Raw genomic sequence first — 15,369 nt, 5'->3', positions numbered from 1 at the left:
TTCAAATGAATCAAGATAAAAATTACAATTGCACTTGGTAGAAGAAAGGGTCCTTTGAGTTTGCAACTACTATATATTTGAAAACTACATTGTAATTTAATAAATCACAATTTGAAAATGATGAATAGTCTTTTCTTGGTATATAAAGAGTCTCATTCAACATAATTTAAAATTTATAACTAAGTTATATAGCTTCAGAGTGATCACTCTTTTTAGGTTTTTTTAATTACAACGTTTTTAAGAAACATGGACTACATCTGAAATTAGACGGAAGAATATCAGTAAAGTAGGTTTCAGTAGTTTCTTGTATGATTTTGTTACATAAACATTCTAAATATAAAGTTAGAATAATGTTCTCTGTTTCAGGAATTGGCAGAAAAATATGGCCCACCATCTGTTTTATTGACTAAAGTTTACTGCATCTCCGCTATATTCATTCATTTACATATTGCCTAAGGCTGCTTCCTTGCTACACAGCAGAAGTCATTAATTACAATGGAGACTAGATGGTCTACAATGCCAAACAAACTACTGGCAGCTTACAGGGACAGCTTGCTGACCCAGTTCTATTTGATTAATGCTCATTTGAGTAATGATAATTTAAAAGACTCAGAAAGTTTTGATTAGCATTTATGAATTAGTGTTCATTGTCATTATTATCACCAGTGTGAATGAAGCTATAGAGAATCTTTTCATTTTAATAAACCAACTTAATCCACAGAATCTCAAGGCTTTAAGTACAGTTTTTCATGTGTTACACGAAGACACTTCATAGAGAAGTACAACGCTGGCCTCAGCTTTATTATCGCTTTATATCTACCGTCTCAGGAAAAACAGGAGAACGGAACTCTATCCCGGGAGTAATGCAGAGTATGGAGAATCACCAGTCAATTCCTTTTTATAAGAGAATATAACCAACTGAGAGGTTTTATCATAAAGACACTACTCCATTCATCTCATGAAATGGAAATTCAGAGGAAACCAAGTAACACCAAATGCAAGTGACTTCACAAAACTTAAATTAAAACCAGCTTTGTAGAATGTAAACCCATAAATGAGGAATAATAAGAACTTTATTACCTGCCTGATGCACTGGATGCTCTGTTATTTGTTGACTTTTTATTCTTCATATTTCTATCTTCAATTGTTTTCTATTAAATAGAAAAAGCCATAGATGAATTACTCACCATAACTATCATAGTTAGGCTTAGAGGTCAAACTGCCAGTAAATCAATGTTTTTTAAGCACCTACTGTGAGTCAAATACAGTGGTCATTGGAAACAGATAAGGATAGTGCATTTAAGAGACAGCTGACTGACAATTAACACAAACAAATGTGACCCATAAAAGAGCTAAACTAGCATCCAGCGACAGAGTGGCTAGCTTGGAGCTGAGGGGCTGCTTTAGTGAAGGTGGTCAGGGAACGCCTCCCTGAGGGCTTGACATCAGAGCTAAGACAAATGACAAGTAGAAAGGGGCCTCATGAAGGCCTATGGAAAGAAAGAAACAGTAAGTGTGGAGAGCCCGAAAAGGGAATTTGGAGCAACAGAAAAAGGTGAATGGTGCTGAAGCACAGTGAACAGCAGGGAGAGTGGAGGAACATGTGGTCAGAGAAGAATCACGTGAAGTCATTAGAGAGTGGTAAGGAGTTCATGTTTATTCTCACAGTGAGAATCCAATAGAGATCTCAGCAGGGGAGTAATTTAATTCAGACTTTTAAACAAGATCGCTCAGTAGAGAATAAGAATAAAGGATTCAGTCAGAAAGGATTCACTCAAAAGAAATATGTCATGATGTTACTTGTTGTATGTAAATTGCTTGTTCTCATTTAGAATTACCTCTATTAGACATTTCTAAGATCCTGTCTACCAAATTCCAGACTACCCTTCTTCCTTTTAAGGAATGACTTGTGTACTTTACATAGACAGGTGGCTGCTAGCATTAAAATGAGAGCACAGATGTAAACACATCCCTAACTTGGCACTCATGTGTTTCCCTAAGGAAAGTGGTGAAGGACAATGTACCCAGAACATGGCTTAATGAACCTTCTCCATAAATTTTAATGAAAAGCTAATATTCTGTATTACAAGAGTTCTGTTCAACCAGAAATTTTCAGCCAGTACTGTTATCTTCTGCAATAATAAATACATATAGCCACCAGCTAACTGCAACTATAAGAGATAGAAACTAAATTCAGGAGAAATAGAGACTAAAAATGCTGTTCCATAAAACTTAAACGTACAGTCCTCTGGTGCAGTAAGTACAGCATAGGGACCAGTAATCCCACAACACTGCAAATCTGGTTCTCAAGCTTATAATAATGTTTCTCATAATGACCCTGTCCATCCATTTCAACAAGCATGGATGTTAATAAACATTTCTTAAAGATTTTCATTAAAATGTGTAAATTGTTTAGAATGATATCTAACGGAATAACTTGCACTAATTCAAAACTTCACAAATTGTTTCCGATGCAGTTTAAAAACATAAAGACCTATAGAAACCTATCAACTGATGGGTATTTATTTCTGAAATATTTAAAAGTATATTATGATCACATACTTCTGATAATTTTTAATGAAACATTGGGTTTTATTATATTCACTGTGAATATTCCCTGAAGTTAGAATTCTATTGAATTAAATAAAAACCACTTAACAATACCTCTATCAAAAGATGAGTTATCCACAGGTAATTCAGAAGTAGATAACATGGAACACAAAATATGTAAAAGTTGGAGGTTAAGTTTTAAGCTGTAGCATAAAAGGTATAATTTTATGTAAATACCTTTGCAGACTCAGTTGCATTGGTAGATATTAAGACACTCTGAGATTTCAGTAGTGGTGGATCAACTGTTATGTCATCCCTCATAATCAGGTCAGCTTTCTCTTTTTCTTCTTTAAGGTCATCAGTAGTTACTTGTCTTTCCTTTGATTTCTCAAGTGCAGAATTAACAAAGTCTATCAAAAATGAATTCTCTTGATTTTCGTGTGATTTCAAGGAATTACGGTTTTCAGTGAATTCTTCCTTCTGATCTATTTTGAGACAGAGTAACAGAACTAAAACTCCCTTCTAAATTAATAAGATGGATAACAGTTTCATTTGCTTTCCATTAAATGAGGATTGTCTATACTCTCTTTTTCTTGAAAAATAAAATATGAAGAAAGCTAGGTTGGTGCAAAAGTAACTGCAGTTTAAAAGGTTAAAAAAAAATGCAAAAAAATGCAACTACTTTTGCACCAACCTAATATCACATCCAACTTGAATAAACTTTTTCCAAAGGGATCTACAAAAGAGAAAATGGCTACTCCATCTACTAAAGCATCTGACACTCCTAATACTTGGAAAGTGTGTCACACTGGTAAACAGAATGGAAACACTACCCTAAACCAACAACACGTCAAAAGTGCTTGATGATGTATAAACTAAGTAAGTGAGATGGCAATATCGATTCTCTTCAAAAGCCTGTGTTTCTTACTGGAATAAGAGGCTGTATAAATAGGAAGCACACATCTCTATGCTGCTAGGGTCACTAGCAGTACCGATGTGAAAGTGTATAGGGGCAGAGAGAACTAAGAATTCATGCAAACCTGGAAGAGTCCACCATGTAGAGAATAAAGCCATCCTCCAAACAGTTTTATTCCCACCAAGATGCAGTGTTGCCCCTGAGACCAAAGGGGCACTAAAGGCGGGCTTATTACTTATCCTCTCAGTGCTCCAAGGGACAGACACAGGTTCAAGCTTTGGCATGAGAGAATTCAATTATGTTTTTACAGGATTGCTTCTATTGTTCTGATTCTACCACACTCTGGAATGCTCACCAGAAAGAAATCAGTGTTTTTTTGTTGATCACTAACTTTCAATTCTACTAGGATCCACCTACTGGTCAAACCTGTATCTTCACTGTCAAAGCCTTAATTTTGCTGCTTTCATTACAGTCATTTTTTTTGGACTTGTTTTGAGGTGTGCTAGATTTAAAATCACTTTATAATTATACTTATAATACATTTACATTTGGAGAGCACTCATAACTCAAAGTATTAATGGATTTTTTAGAGCTGCTAGTCAATGTATTCAGTGAAAAGAACAAGGGCTTTGGAACCAAAGATTCAAATTATGGCTCCATCACTGACCTTGGGTATGTTTCCCATTATCTTTGCACTTCAGTTTGTCTCATCTGTAAAATGACAAAAATTATACTACATAGTAAGCACTTAATAAATGTTAATGACATAGCCCAGTCCTAGAAACACCTATGCCTTTAGCTCTCATTAAGCTACATGTTATAGATTAAGGAAAGAAATAATGTTAACAATTCACATTCACACTTACGTGCTTACTGTGGTATGTAGTTAGTACTTTACATATATTAGTAGCTAATTTAATTCTCACAAACACCCTATGAGGTAGGGTACTCTTATTATCTCCATTTTGAAGATCAATATACAGGGTGAGAGAGGTTAGTTTCTTTGTTCATGTAGCTGTGTCTGGATTCCAGTCCCACTTAGTCTCTCTCTCAAAGTCCACCTAACTATTATGTTGTATTGCAGACACACATGTATACTAACAGTTCACATTTAGTGATCATTCAACTTGTGCCAAGAACTGGGCAAGTGGCTAAAATGCACAGCATCATGTCTTTCTTTCTCTTTCTTTCTTTTTTTTTTTCTTTTCAGCTATTAGAAAATCATTTTCTTTAAAATACTTTTTCTTTTTCTTTTTCTTAAATTAAAGTTTACTGGGGTGACAATGATTAGTAAAAGTTACATAGGTTTCAAGTGTACAATTCTGTAATATGTCATCTATATATCACACAGTGTGTTCACACATCACTAAATTTTCACAATAGCCTTACGAAATGGGTCTTATTATAACTTGGGAAAGTTGAGGCACTGAGAGATTAAGTTCTGCATCTCAAATCACATGGTTAGTAAATGGTATAGTCGGGATTAAAACTCAGGCAAACACAAACATGTATTGTTCCTGTAACTATGTAAAGTATCACTTCTTTTACAAATCGATTTCATAAAATTCTAAGCAATACAGAGTTTACAAAATAAGATACAATAATTTGATATAACCACCTTGTACAGATGTTTTATCCCCAGATCCTGGTGAAAAGGAATCTCTAGGACTTTCTTTAAGGGATGATGATGATGGACTTGTTAACCACGGATCCTATTAAAAAAGAAAAAGTAGTTACTATTTAAGTTCAGTTCTGAAGGTTTGTGGAGGGCAGACAAGAGCATTATTAAGACTATTTCATAACTCTGAATCTGCATTGTTAGGAGTTTGCTGCTGAAACACCATAAGCTTATTAAATCAATGGAGACCAATAGGCTTACTGTCAAGCCTTGATGTCTTGATCATTAAAAGGGTCCCTATTCCAGTTCTTTAACTGACAGGTCTGTATTTTTTTTTTAGCAATTTTCAAAACTCCTCCTGCTCTAGACTCAAATCTCCAAAATATTTAAGGCAAAGATTTGATATCTCTTCCTCTAATTCTCCTTTCTAAGAAAGTATAAATAGGTAAAAAAAACAAACAAACAAAAACAAAACAAAACAAAAAAAACAAACAAAAAAACAAACAAACCAAAACAACAACAAAAAAAACCACCTTAGTTTTAAACAAATATTACTAGTCATCCACATGAGAGCAATTTATAAAACTACTTAGAGAGCCACTTCCAAATATTTTAGATTAAAAAAGTACAGAGATTTCATGCACTTCAGTTTTGCTCAAAATTCTAAAACTTACATCTAAAATGAAATAATTGTATTTGTGTGCCTAAACATTTCTTTATAGAATAGTATTTGAACCCCAAAAGTGTTGATATTACAATGTAAGAAGTTTAATTTTGTTGCAAAAATAATAAATTTTAATTTTTTCCCCAGAGAATTTTATGGGTACAAAGAAAATTATGTCAGAAGCAATAGGTAGCAACCACCTGGGAAGATGGCAGAAGGGCTGAAACACTGGAGTCTATCTTGCAAGAAAAGCTTTGCCTGAGGAGAGTTACAAGCCAATAGCTTTCTTGCCTGAGGGCATCCTCCTCAGGTGGTAGGTAGAATGCTGCAGCCTTACTGGACTGGCTTGGGTGGGTCAAAGGATAGAGTTTAGGACCGGAAGATTAGCCAGTAAGTTTGAGTACTGAGAGCACGGACCTGAAAATTTGCATATAAAATTTACATCAAACACTTAGCTCATCTATTCATGACATGGGGAAGACCTCAGAGCGCCCTGTAAAATCATGAAAGCTAGAAACTGAAAGAACTAAGATATTCATTACAACAAAAGCATTATGTATGAGGGAGTATATGGAACTGTATACTGTTACAAGGTTTCTACATTAAATGTGAAACAATATAGTATCGACTCTAAGTAGATTGTGACAATGTATATATGTATCTTGTAATCCATATAGCAACTACTAAAAATATAACGCCAATGGGTACAACTGAAAAGGCAATAAAGGAATCAAAATGGAAAATTAAAAATTCATGATTAACTCTTAAAAAAAAAGGTGGGAAAAGTTAGAGAGGAACAATAACAACATCATCAATAAGAACACAGATAAAATAAATAGAAAGCAAACAGCAACAAATTGGCCCTACATGTGTTTACATTAAAAGTCAATGGACTAAACACTCACAAATGATCTAATGGAGTCATAAATCGACTACCATTAAAGAGTAGATTGTCAGGCTTGATAAAAAAGTGATATCAAACTGTTATTACAGAAGAGTCATCTAAGGAAAAGGACACAAATAGTCTGAAAGGAAAATGACAGAAAAAGATTTACCATTCAAACACTAGTCACAAGAAAGCTGATATATAAAACAAAGTGCGATACAAGGCTTATTACCAGAGGTAGAAACAGTTCATAATGCTAAATAGAGTCAAGACAATAATAATAAATGTGTAACACTACACGTCTAGTAATAGAGTTATAAAATACTGGCAGAATTAAAGTGAAGTATAGACATTCACAAAAGTAACTGGAGATTTTAAACTCCCTTAATTGGTAAGTGTAAGTCAACTAGACAAAAAAATCAGTATAGGTGGAAAAGATTTAAATGATACTACCACCCACCTTGACCAAACTAAAATTATAGAATATTGTACCTAATACCTGCAAAACACATATTTTTTGTAAATGTAAATGTAAATTTTACAAGACATACTTAGGCTGGGTGGGCCATAAAAAAATCTCAACAATTTTTAAAAATCTGAAATCATATAAGATATATTCTCTGATCACAAAAAATTAAATTGTAAATGAATACAAAAGATTTGACTGTATCTATAGAAGGTACAAATATTTGGAAACAAAATCATTCACCACAAAATAACCATTTGGTCAGAAAAGAGATCACAAGGGAAATTAGAGAATATATTGAAAGAAATGATAATGAAAATAAAAGGCATCAAAAAAATTGGGTGCTGCTAAAGCAGTGCATAGAGGGAAATTATACCTTTCAATAGTTTTATTAAAAAGGATGAAAGTCTTAGAAATCAATGGTAAGAAATTTTCCAACTTAATGGTAAGCAAATGAAACCCAAAGAAAGTAATAGAAAGAAGTATTAAAGAGTGAAAAATCAACAAAATTGGAAACAAACAGAAAATTAACAAAGCCAAAGTTGGCTGGTTTTTTGAAAAGTTTAATAAAATTGAGTAATGCCTACAAAAACTTATAGGACAGACAGAAAACACAAATTATACATGAGAAAGAAAAGATGGAGTGCCATGATAATCCACAAATTTCTTAATAGAAGCTTAGCCAGGTACTATTTAGTTCTCTTTCCCCGAACTGCTGAAGCATGTTAAGGAATGTTCTTTACATACTCATCCCCTCTGAAATGCGAGGTGGAAGTTTGCTAACCACAGTGAAATGTAAAGACAGGGGGCCAAGTGTTTTCTCCTAACAAAAGTACATTGGAAACTCCCTGGTGAAATCCTGAAAGATGGTGTTTACTTCCATGTTGGCATATCCCTGAAAACATAGGACAGTGCCATGAACATTTAGTAAATAAAACCAAATGAATGAAATGACACAGGCTATAATTTCTTTAGCTATAAACTATGTAACTCAAAGACACGTAATTAAAATACAAATTCTTACAATTGAAGATATTCAATATTGCATAGATTCAAAAGGGCTCCATTTTTTTATGTACAGTTAACTTTTTCTGAGATTGGATGCAGGTTATTTACTGGTGTGTTATAGCTTAATTGGCAGAGTTTTTTTCTCTCTTGGCAGTACACAAAATAGTGCTGTATCTTTGCTATCTCTTACAATTGATGGGCTTTCAGACTCAATGGAACACAGTATATTAAAAATACTTAAAATTATTTCCTTATCGACTGCTGAAGAAAACATGTTAACACACACACACATGCAGGCACACAATTTCTCTCTCTCATAATCAGATCCAAAAGCCTGAACTCAAGAACACGGTTCAGCAGTTCAGCAGCCGTGCTAACCTCAGGATCAAGGCTCTCAGGGAACGCTTTCCTCTCAGCTTCTAGTCGTCTGCTTCTCAGCCTTGGGAGGGGCAAAGGTGCAGAATGTGCCTCTACTTCTTCACGGAGGGCAGCTTCTTTCTCTTCTCCTAACCCATCTTTCTCTTCCCTGTGGCTGTGCTTTTTCAACATGCTCCTTGGCCTCGGTGAAGGTGTCAAATGGTTGTCTACTTCAAGGCTGCTGCTGTTTTCTGCTGAAAAATGAAATGTTTTAATGTGGGTGTACAAAACAAAACAAAACAAAAAAAGACCATGGCCCAGGTGCCATCACACTTCCCTCCTGTGCCCATGTACCTTGGCTGGCTGTCCTGGAGAGTCCAGAGGAAGCCACAACTCATTTTTACACAGAGCTCCAGTAAGCACAAAAAAGCGATCATTCACAATCAAATACTTTTTAAAAACAGCTGCCATCCTGGAAGTAACTGTATACTTTAGTTTTGTGAGCAGTGAGCTCTTCAACTTTATGAAATCTTGTAGCATTCAAAAAAATTTCAAGACCAAACCAAACAAAACCATGCCCGAGGTTCTGCCTCTGTGAAACGAGGGGGTTCACCCATTAAACCTTTCCTGAGTCCCTGCTGCCAGGCACTGTCCCCTTAGTCGCATTCCTGGACCTCACAATCAACACCATGACAATGGCCTTGTCCAAGGACTTTACAGGTTGGGAAGGGAGATGATGCTAAAGAAACAAATTACAAGACATATGTAAGTGTTGTTACAAGTATGGAGATGCTGTTGGTACAGGGGATGGAAGGATTAACTCACCGGAGGGAGAAATGAAGAACTAGATAATTTGTGAAGTGTTCTTGGAATTCATGAAACTTCCTCAGTTGCAATTTCCATTTCTAAGTTTAAAACAATAATCTAATGCTTCTATACTTCCAGTCCTCAAAACATGATGAGAAAGCTTTTACATTAACTTTTGGCCAAATTTCACGTGTTAAACATATTCATTTCTCCCTCGTTCTACGAATGCATTCTTCTGACCAATTTTCAGACTTGGACTAATTAACACTTTCCTTCTTTTTACCTGTAAATGGGCTTATGAATGCTGCTAGAAGATACCAATTGGTGCATAAATGTTTCCTTGCCAATTTTAGCTATGTCCTAAAGTCTGGCCAAATGTTCAATGCAAAATGTAAGAGTCATCCCAGACCCTCTGTTCCCCCATATGCAAGCACCGCTATACCCTATTGATTCTACTTCCGGAATCTTTCTCACATTTCTCTGACTTTCTGCATCCCCGCTGTTAGCTCCTCATCTGCTCTTTCCTAGATTATGGCCTTGGTGATATTCGTAACCTAGAAATCAGATCTCATCACTACTCTCCACAAAATTCTTCAACAGCTCCCCATCATCCAGTCCTACAGAAGCAAAGCTTAAGTGCCTTTGAACAATACGAAAGCTTTCATGGTCTTGTCCCTAGCTACCTGTGCTGCCTCGTTACTGGACACACAGTTTGCAGTCTGTGTTTCTGACATGCTGGGCTGCTGGCTGTTTTGCAGCTACAACCTGTCCTGCTACCAGACCTTTGCCCAAGCTGATCGCTCTGTCTAGAACGTCTGTTTCCTGCTTCTTCTCCTGACAAATGCTTGCATGTCTTTAGGGCTTCAGTTTAAGCAGAACACCATATAATGCCTGAAAGGAGGTGTTGAGCCAGTTATTTCTTATTGTGGTAAGAACACTTAACATGAGCTCTACCCTCCTGATACATTTTTAAGTGCACGATACAGTATTGTTAACGGTATACACAGTGGATCTCTAGAACTTACTCATCTTGCATAACTGAAACTTATCCCCTGTTGAATAGCAGCTCCCCATTTCGCCCTCTTCTTGGCCCCTGGCAATCACCATTCTTCTCTGTGTTTCCATGAGTTTGACTATTTCAGATTCCTCATATCTAAATCTTGGCTCTGACTCTTATTAGCATTGTAACCTGGCACAAATTATTTAGCCGCCACAAACCTTGCTTTTCCCCATTGGTAAAATTAGTTAAGAATTCCTAACGTGCCTGTGGGACTTGAGTGAAATGATCTATAAAGTGCTAGCACAGTGCCTGATAGATACCTGCTAATGCTTGATGACCATTACAATTGTGGTAAACATTTCTTCTTTCCCTTTTTGGTTTGTCTATCAGTCCAGGGTTTTTTTTTTGTTTTGTTTTTTTTTTTGGTTTGGTTGTTTTTTTGTTATAGTTGTTGTTTTGAGTAGTCTCTCTACTCCATCAGTGTGATTATGGTGGACTAGCAGTTATCTCCTCCATACCTCAGGGAGAAGGGTGGGCCCATGAGTCACCCCTGCTGCCCCAGCTTATCACAGAAACTTCATTTCCTCTGTCCACAGCAGCACTTTTCTGTTTGGAGTTGGAGGATATGCCTTTAAGGTCATGGTGCCAGAAAGGTGTGATGTGGAGACTGCTGGTGGCATTCTCCCTTGCCAAACGAAGGGCTGTCTGAGACAAAGAGACTAAATGACAGAAAAACAGGATCAAGGGATGGAGTAACTAGGGCAGTGACAGGCAGGGGCAGGAGGGGAGAATGAGAAGGTCAGGATGTCAGGGAGGAAGAGCAGAAGTAAAGAGAGAGAATCCAGATGACATAAAAGTACTGAGTCTCTAAACTTAATCGTGCCTAAAGCAAGGCCTTCTGACATCTATGCTCAATAAGGCCATCAATTCCCCTTTCCACTGAAGGTTGTTTGAGTTGGTCATTTGACACCAAGTGTCCTGATTACGGGTACTATTATTTCTCACTGTTATTGCTATTATCGCCATCTCCTCCAGGAAGCCTTCCTTGATGCCCTCAGGGTCCCACTTTCCTGTGTTCTTCCTGTATCTTTTGTATACCTCCCACTAAATTATGAAGTCTTTGCTATGGTATGCATGTTTGTCCCACCCCCACCCCCCAAGTTCTTATGTTGAAATCCTACGCCTAAAGGTGATGGTATTAGGAGGTGGGGCCTTTGGGAGGTGATTAGGTCATGAGGGCAGAACCTTCATGAATGGGATTAGGGCCTTTATAAAGGAGGAAGGCTTCATAGAGCTCCCCTACACCTTCCGTCGTGGAAGGATTCAATGAGAAGTGTGCGCCTCAGAAGAGGGTCCTACCTGACTGACCATGCTAGCACTGAGATCTCAGGCTTTCAGTCTCCAGAACTGTGAAAAATAGCTTTCTCTTGTTTATGAACCATCCAGTCTGTGGTATTTTGTTACAGCAGCCCAAAGGAACTAAGACAGTCTTGGAGGATTGGTACTAGGTTTTTGGTGTTTTTTTTTGTTTGTTTTTTTACTGTTGTATTCTTACCATCACAGTGCTTACAACATAGTGAAACATTGTATCCACAATAAATACGTGTGGGTAAAGAAAATAACCTCTTATGAACAAATGCTAAATCATAAAATAAATAATAAAAACATTTATAGAGTACTTAATTTATACCATGATTGTTCTAAGCTCTTCAAATATATGAACTCATTTAATGGCCTCAAACACCTAATGGTGGGTCAACCACTATCCCCATTTTATAGATAAATAAAATGAGTAACAAAAACATCCTGTGCCCAAGGTCATAAACTCTAATTTGTGCGATTAAAGCAGGAGCATTCTGACTCCAAAGCTTATGACTTTAGTCATTTTAATGTTAAAATAAAAACAACATATCCTGTAAAAATTACTTTCTATAATCACTACACATGTGACAGGTACTTGATAAAGTGAAAGTATCTGATTATTGTACATTTTACAAAAGACAAGCAAGAACAAAGGAAACTTTCAGGTTCTAATATTTTTATAAAGCATTAATTGCTTCTCAGTAATATCTCACCACATTAAAAAAATATTAAGTTCCACACCCTGTAAGGAAAAAAAAGTCTAAAAATTTAGAGAAGGAGAAAGCTAAGCTCAAAACTACATGCCTTTCATAAATTAATCGTTCAGTTATTCATTTATATATTCAAATACTTAATGAATTCTATATAGCAGGTACTATCTTAGGACCACTAGCCTCAATGTTTTCCTTTACTCTAAAGAATCTAAAAATAAGGACTTTAATGTATTTTAACATATTTTATGCAAAAATTCCACTTTTAGAAGTCTTGCCAAGTTTTCAGAAAGGAAAAAAAATATTTGTACATTTTCAAAATGCATTGTTTTTATCAAATGTAAAAAATTACCTATTTTGGTTAATTATTTTTATATTACATATCCTGAATAGCAAATGGCTAATGATTGTTTAAAAATATAGTAGTGCACATTTACGTATAGCATCTACAATGCATGTGCCATCTTGTGGTTAAAATTTGGTATTTCTCTATTCATTTTAACTCATCACAGACTTAAAAAACAAAAAAACCCAAAAACGGTATTAAACAGGTGGATTATTGCTGACTACGCTATTAACCATAAAGTTATTGAGTATATATTTCCACCTATATCACACCAATTTTTATCTTCTATATGCTCACATTTTCTTATCAGCCTAATGAAAAACTTGTAAGAAATCACGACAAACAGGATAAATATAATCCAGAAAAATAGATTTCTAAACTCAAATACGACTAGAAAACACCGCTTACTCTACCCTTCTTGAAAAGCCACCGTGCGTACTTCTCTATCACTAGCTCCAAGAAGTTCTCTCATAAAGAAATCAGTTTAAATTTTCTATAATTCTGTGTTTTCCCCATAACACCAATGAACAAACAATCTGTGGAATAGACTTCAAGAAACTATTGGATTATTCACCAAGTTCAATGATGTCCCCCTTCCCTCCATTTTACTATACTCAGTACACCAAGAAGGTACATGTTAGCAAGGTAATTGTTTCATTATGCATGGTGTGCTTACATGTTCGTAGCATTTTTCAGTTTATGACTTAGACTTCAATTGAGTCCCAAAACAATTTTGTGGGACAGACAGGATGAACAGGTTTTATCCTCCTATTCATGAGAACAGTGAGGCTTACCTATTTGCTGAGGTCACACATGCCAAATATGCAGTGGCTTATTTTCAGTGTCCTGGACCCTGATCTAGTATTCATTGCTCTGCTCACACCCTCTCCTCTTTTGAAAGTTAATGGGGGAAACATAAAGAGTGGCTCCCTAATATATGTCTGAATATCTAACATGAAAAAGTATGTAATATTTAGCAGTACTGTCTTTAGTGATGATATAAATGAAAGAGATATCTCTAAGGTTAGCACCACCTAATTTTTTTCTATAAAACAGAAAATAAAGAGGACTGGAAGACATTAAACCCTTGACCTTTCATGTCCTTGTTTCTGTGTGGTGGCCCAGGGGCCCTCAGAGGGGTTGGTTCCTGCTTCACTCCATCTTTGCTCCACTGTGCCTACAGCTCAGTAGAACTGTGCATAAATTACTGTAATCCCAGCTCACATCAGGAATTTACCTTCAGAAAACTGAGTTTTAGTGGGTTGTCGTAGGGAATAGAGAAACTGAATGGAAAGTCTGGAAGCTTAAACAACAACAGCAACAACAAAACGCTCTCCCTTTAAATATACAAATGTCAAAAAAATATTCTGGCAAATCGTGGCATGGAAATGACTGTTTTGAGGACTAGTCCAAATGCTATTCATCTCTGGAGCACGAAATGGATTAGAAAGGATTCCACTGCTGTTCTATCCCTAAAGACAAAATTGAAGCTCATAGACTGAAGCAAGGTTGGACCTACGAGTTTTAGAAACTACAGCTATTGATGACTGAAATACTTTAGCCTTCTATCAGGCACCAGAATAGATGCAAGACTGGACATACCACTGGACATCAGCTTTACGGGTTTTTGCTATGGTTCCAGCATTTTCATTTATGTCTGTAAAATTGAAAAGTTACTCTGGCTTTTTTCCTTAAATATTTACTAGCTACCATATAAAGGTATTTTGTGACTGGTTATCTTAAAATAAATTTTCAAGAAATGCAGTTATAGTGATCTAACAAATTACCTGAAGATGTGGTTTTGATTGGAAGAATTCTGGGTTTAGGTTTCATTATAATTTTCTCTTTTTCCATTTCCTGGTCTTCATGTGGAGACTCAGATAAGGGATTTACAACCATGTCTGCAGAATCATCAGATGCCATTTCTTCATCATTTTTGATGGAGAATACTGGCTCGTCTTTCATCATGTCACTATTTGATTTCTTGGTTTTCAAAAAAGACAGTTTTGGAGAATTATTTTCTTCATCATCTGATATGTGGAAATCATTCAAAGTTTTCTTGACTGAATTTTCATCTATTGAGGTGTCAGAAAAGTCACCTAAGGAAACTGAAAAATGGAAGAAAAAATGTCTTCAATAGTGGATTTTAAAGTTTTGAAGGTTACATTAATCAAGAGATTACCTTCAAGATTAGAAGTAAGTCTATAACCATGAACAATTTAGGCAGTTTCTATTGACATTGATGAAATAGAAATTTCTGTTTCAGTAATTTATTCAAAATATACTTATTAAGTGTCAATAGTTGCCAAACTCTGTGCTTGCTCTGAGAAAAGTCATCCAAAGTTTCCTCAAAATAACAATTGGTCATGGGACATTTAGATTTTGAATGTAAAACTTTTATTTGCAAACAATTTCATTAGATTTTACTATGAGAAGAATAATAAAGAACATGATCTTAACTAGATAGCAATGTTTAAACTATTCTCATTATTTTTACAGAAAACATTAAGAGTTATTCACTGAATATATTAAAGTATAAAATACTGAATTTCAAGTTTAGAATTCTGTATGTTTATATCTAACTGTTAATATTTTCACATAATCAAAAGAAACCAAATTAAATCATACCAGTACTAATATACTGGGTTTTTAAAACTGAGCCCCTATTATAGCCAAAAA

The 15,369-nt window shown here is 35.6% G+C and overlaps 1 protein-coding gene across 2 annotated transcripts in view; it reads right to left on the bottom strand.

Annotated features, from left to right (window-relative positions):
* The window catches only part of MAP9 (microtubule associated protein 9), a 28,526-nt gene that overhangs the window by 10,776 nt on the left and 2,381 nt on the right, over positions 1 to 15,369 (bottom strand). Inside the window, exons 4-8 of one of the 2 annotated variants that reach the window (XM_019733253.2) lie at positions 14,478 to 14,798; positions 8,487 to 8,719; positions 5,085 to 5,178; positions 2,788 to 3,035; positions 1,081 to 1,151 (exon numbers count right to left, since the gene is read on the bottom strand). In XM_019733253.2, coding sequence (XP_019588812.2) covers positions 1,081 to 1,151; positions 2,788 to 3,035; positions 5,085 to 5,178; positions 8,487 to 8,719; positions 14,478 to 14,798 — 967 coding nt within the window. The remainder of the gene's footprint in view (positions 1 to 1,080; positions 1,152 to 2,787; positions 3,036 to 5,084; positions 5,179 to 8,486; positions 8,720 to 14,477; positions 14,799 to 15,369) is intronic. The other variant, XM_074338412.1, reaches the window with a different exon arrangement.

The sequence above is a fragment of the Rhinolophus sinicus genome, linkage group LG07 (assembly GCF_036562045.2).
Source record: "Rhinolophus sinicus isolate RSC01 linkage group LG07, ASM3656204v1, whole genome shotgun sequence".
Taxonomy (NCBI): Eukaryota; Metazoa; Chordata; class Mammalia; order Chiroptera; family Rhinolophidae; genus Rhinolophus; species Rhinolophus sinicus.
The sequence above is the reverse complement of the archived record's forward strand: the minus strand, read 5'-3'. Positions and strand labels throughout refer to the sequence as shown.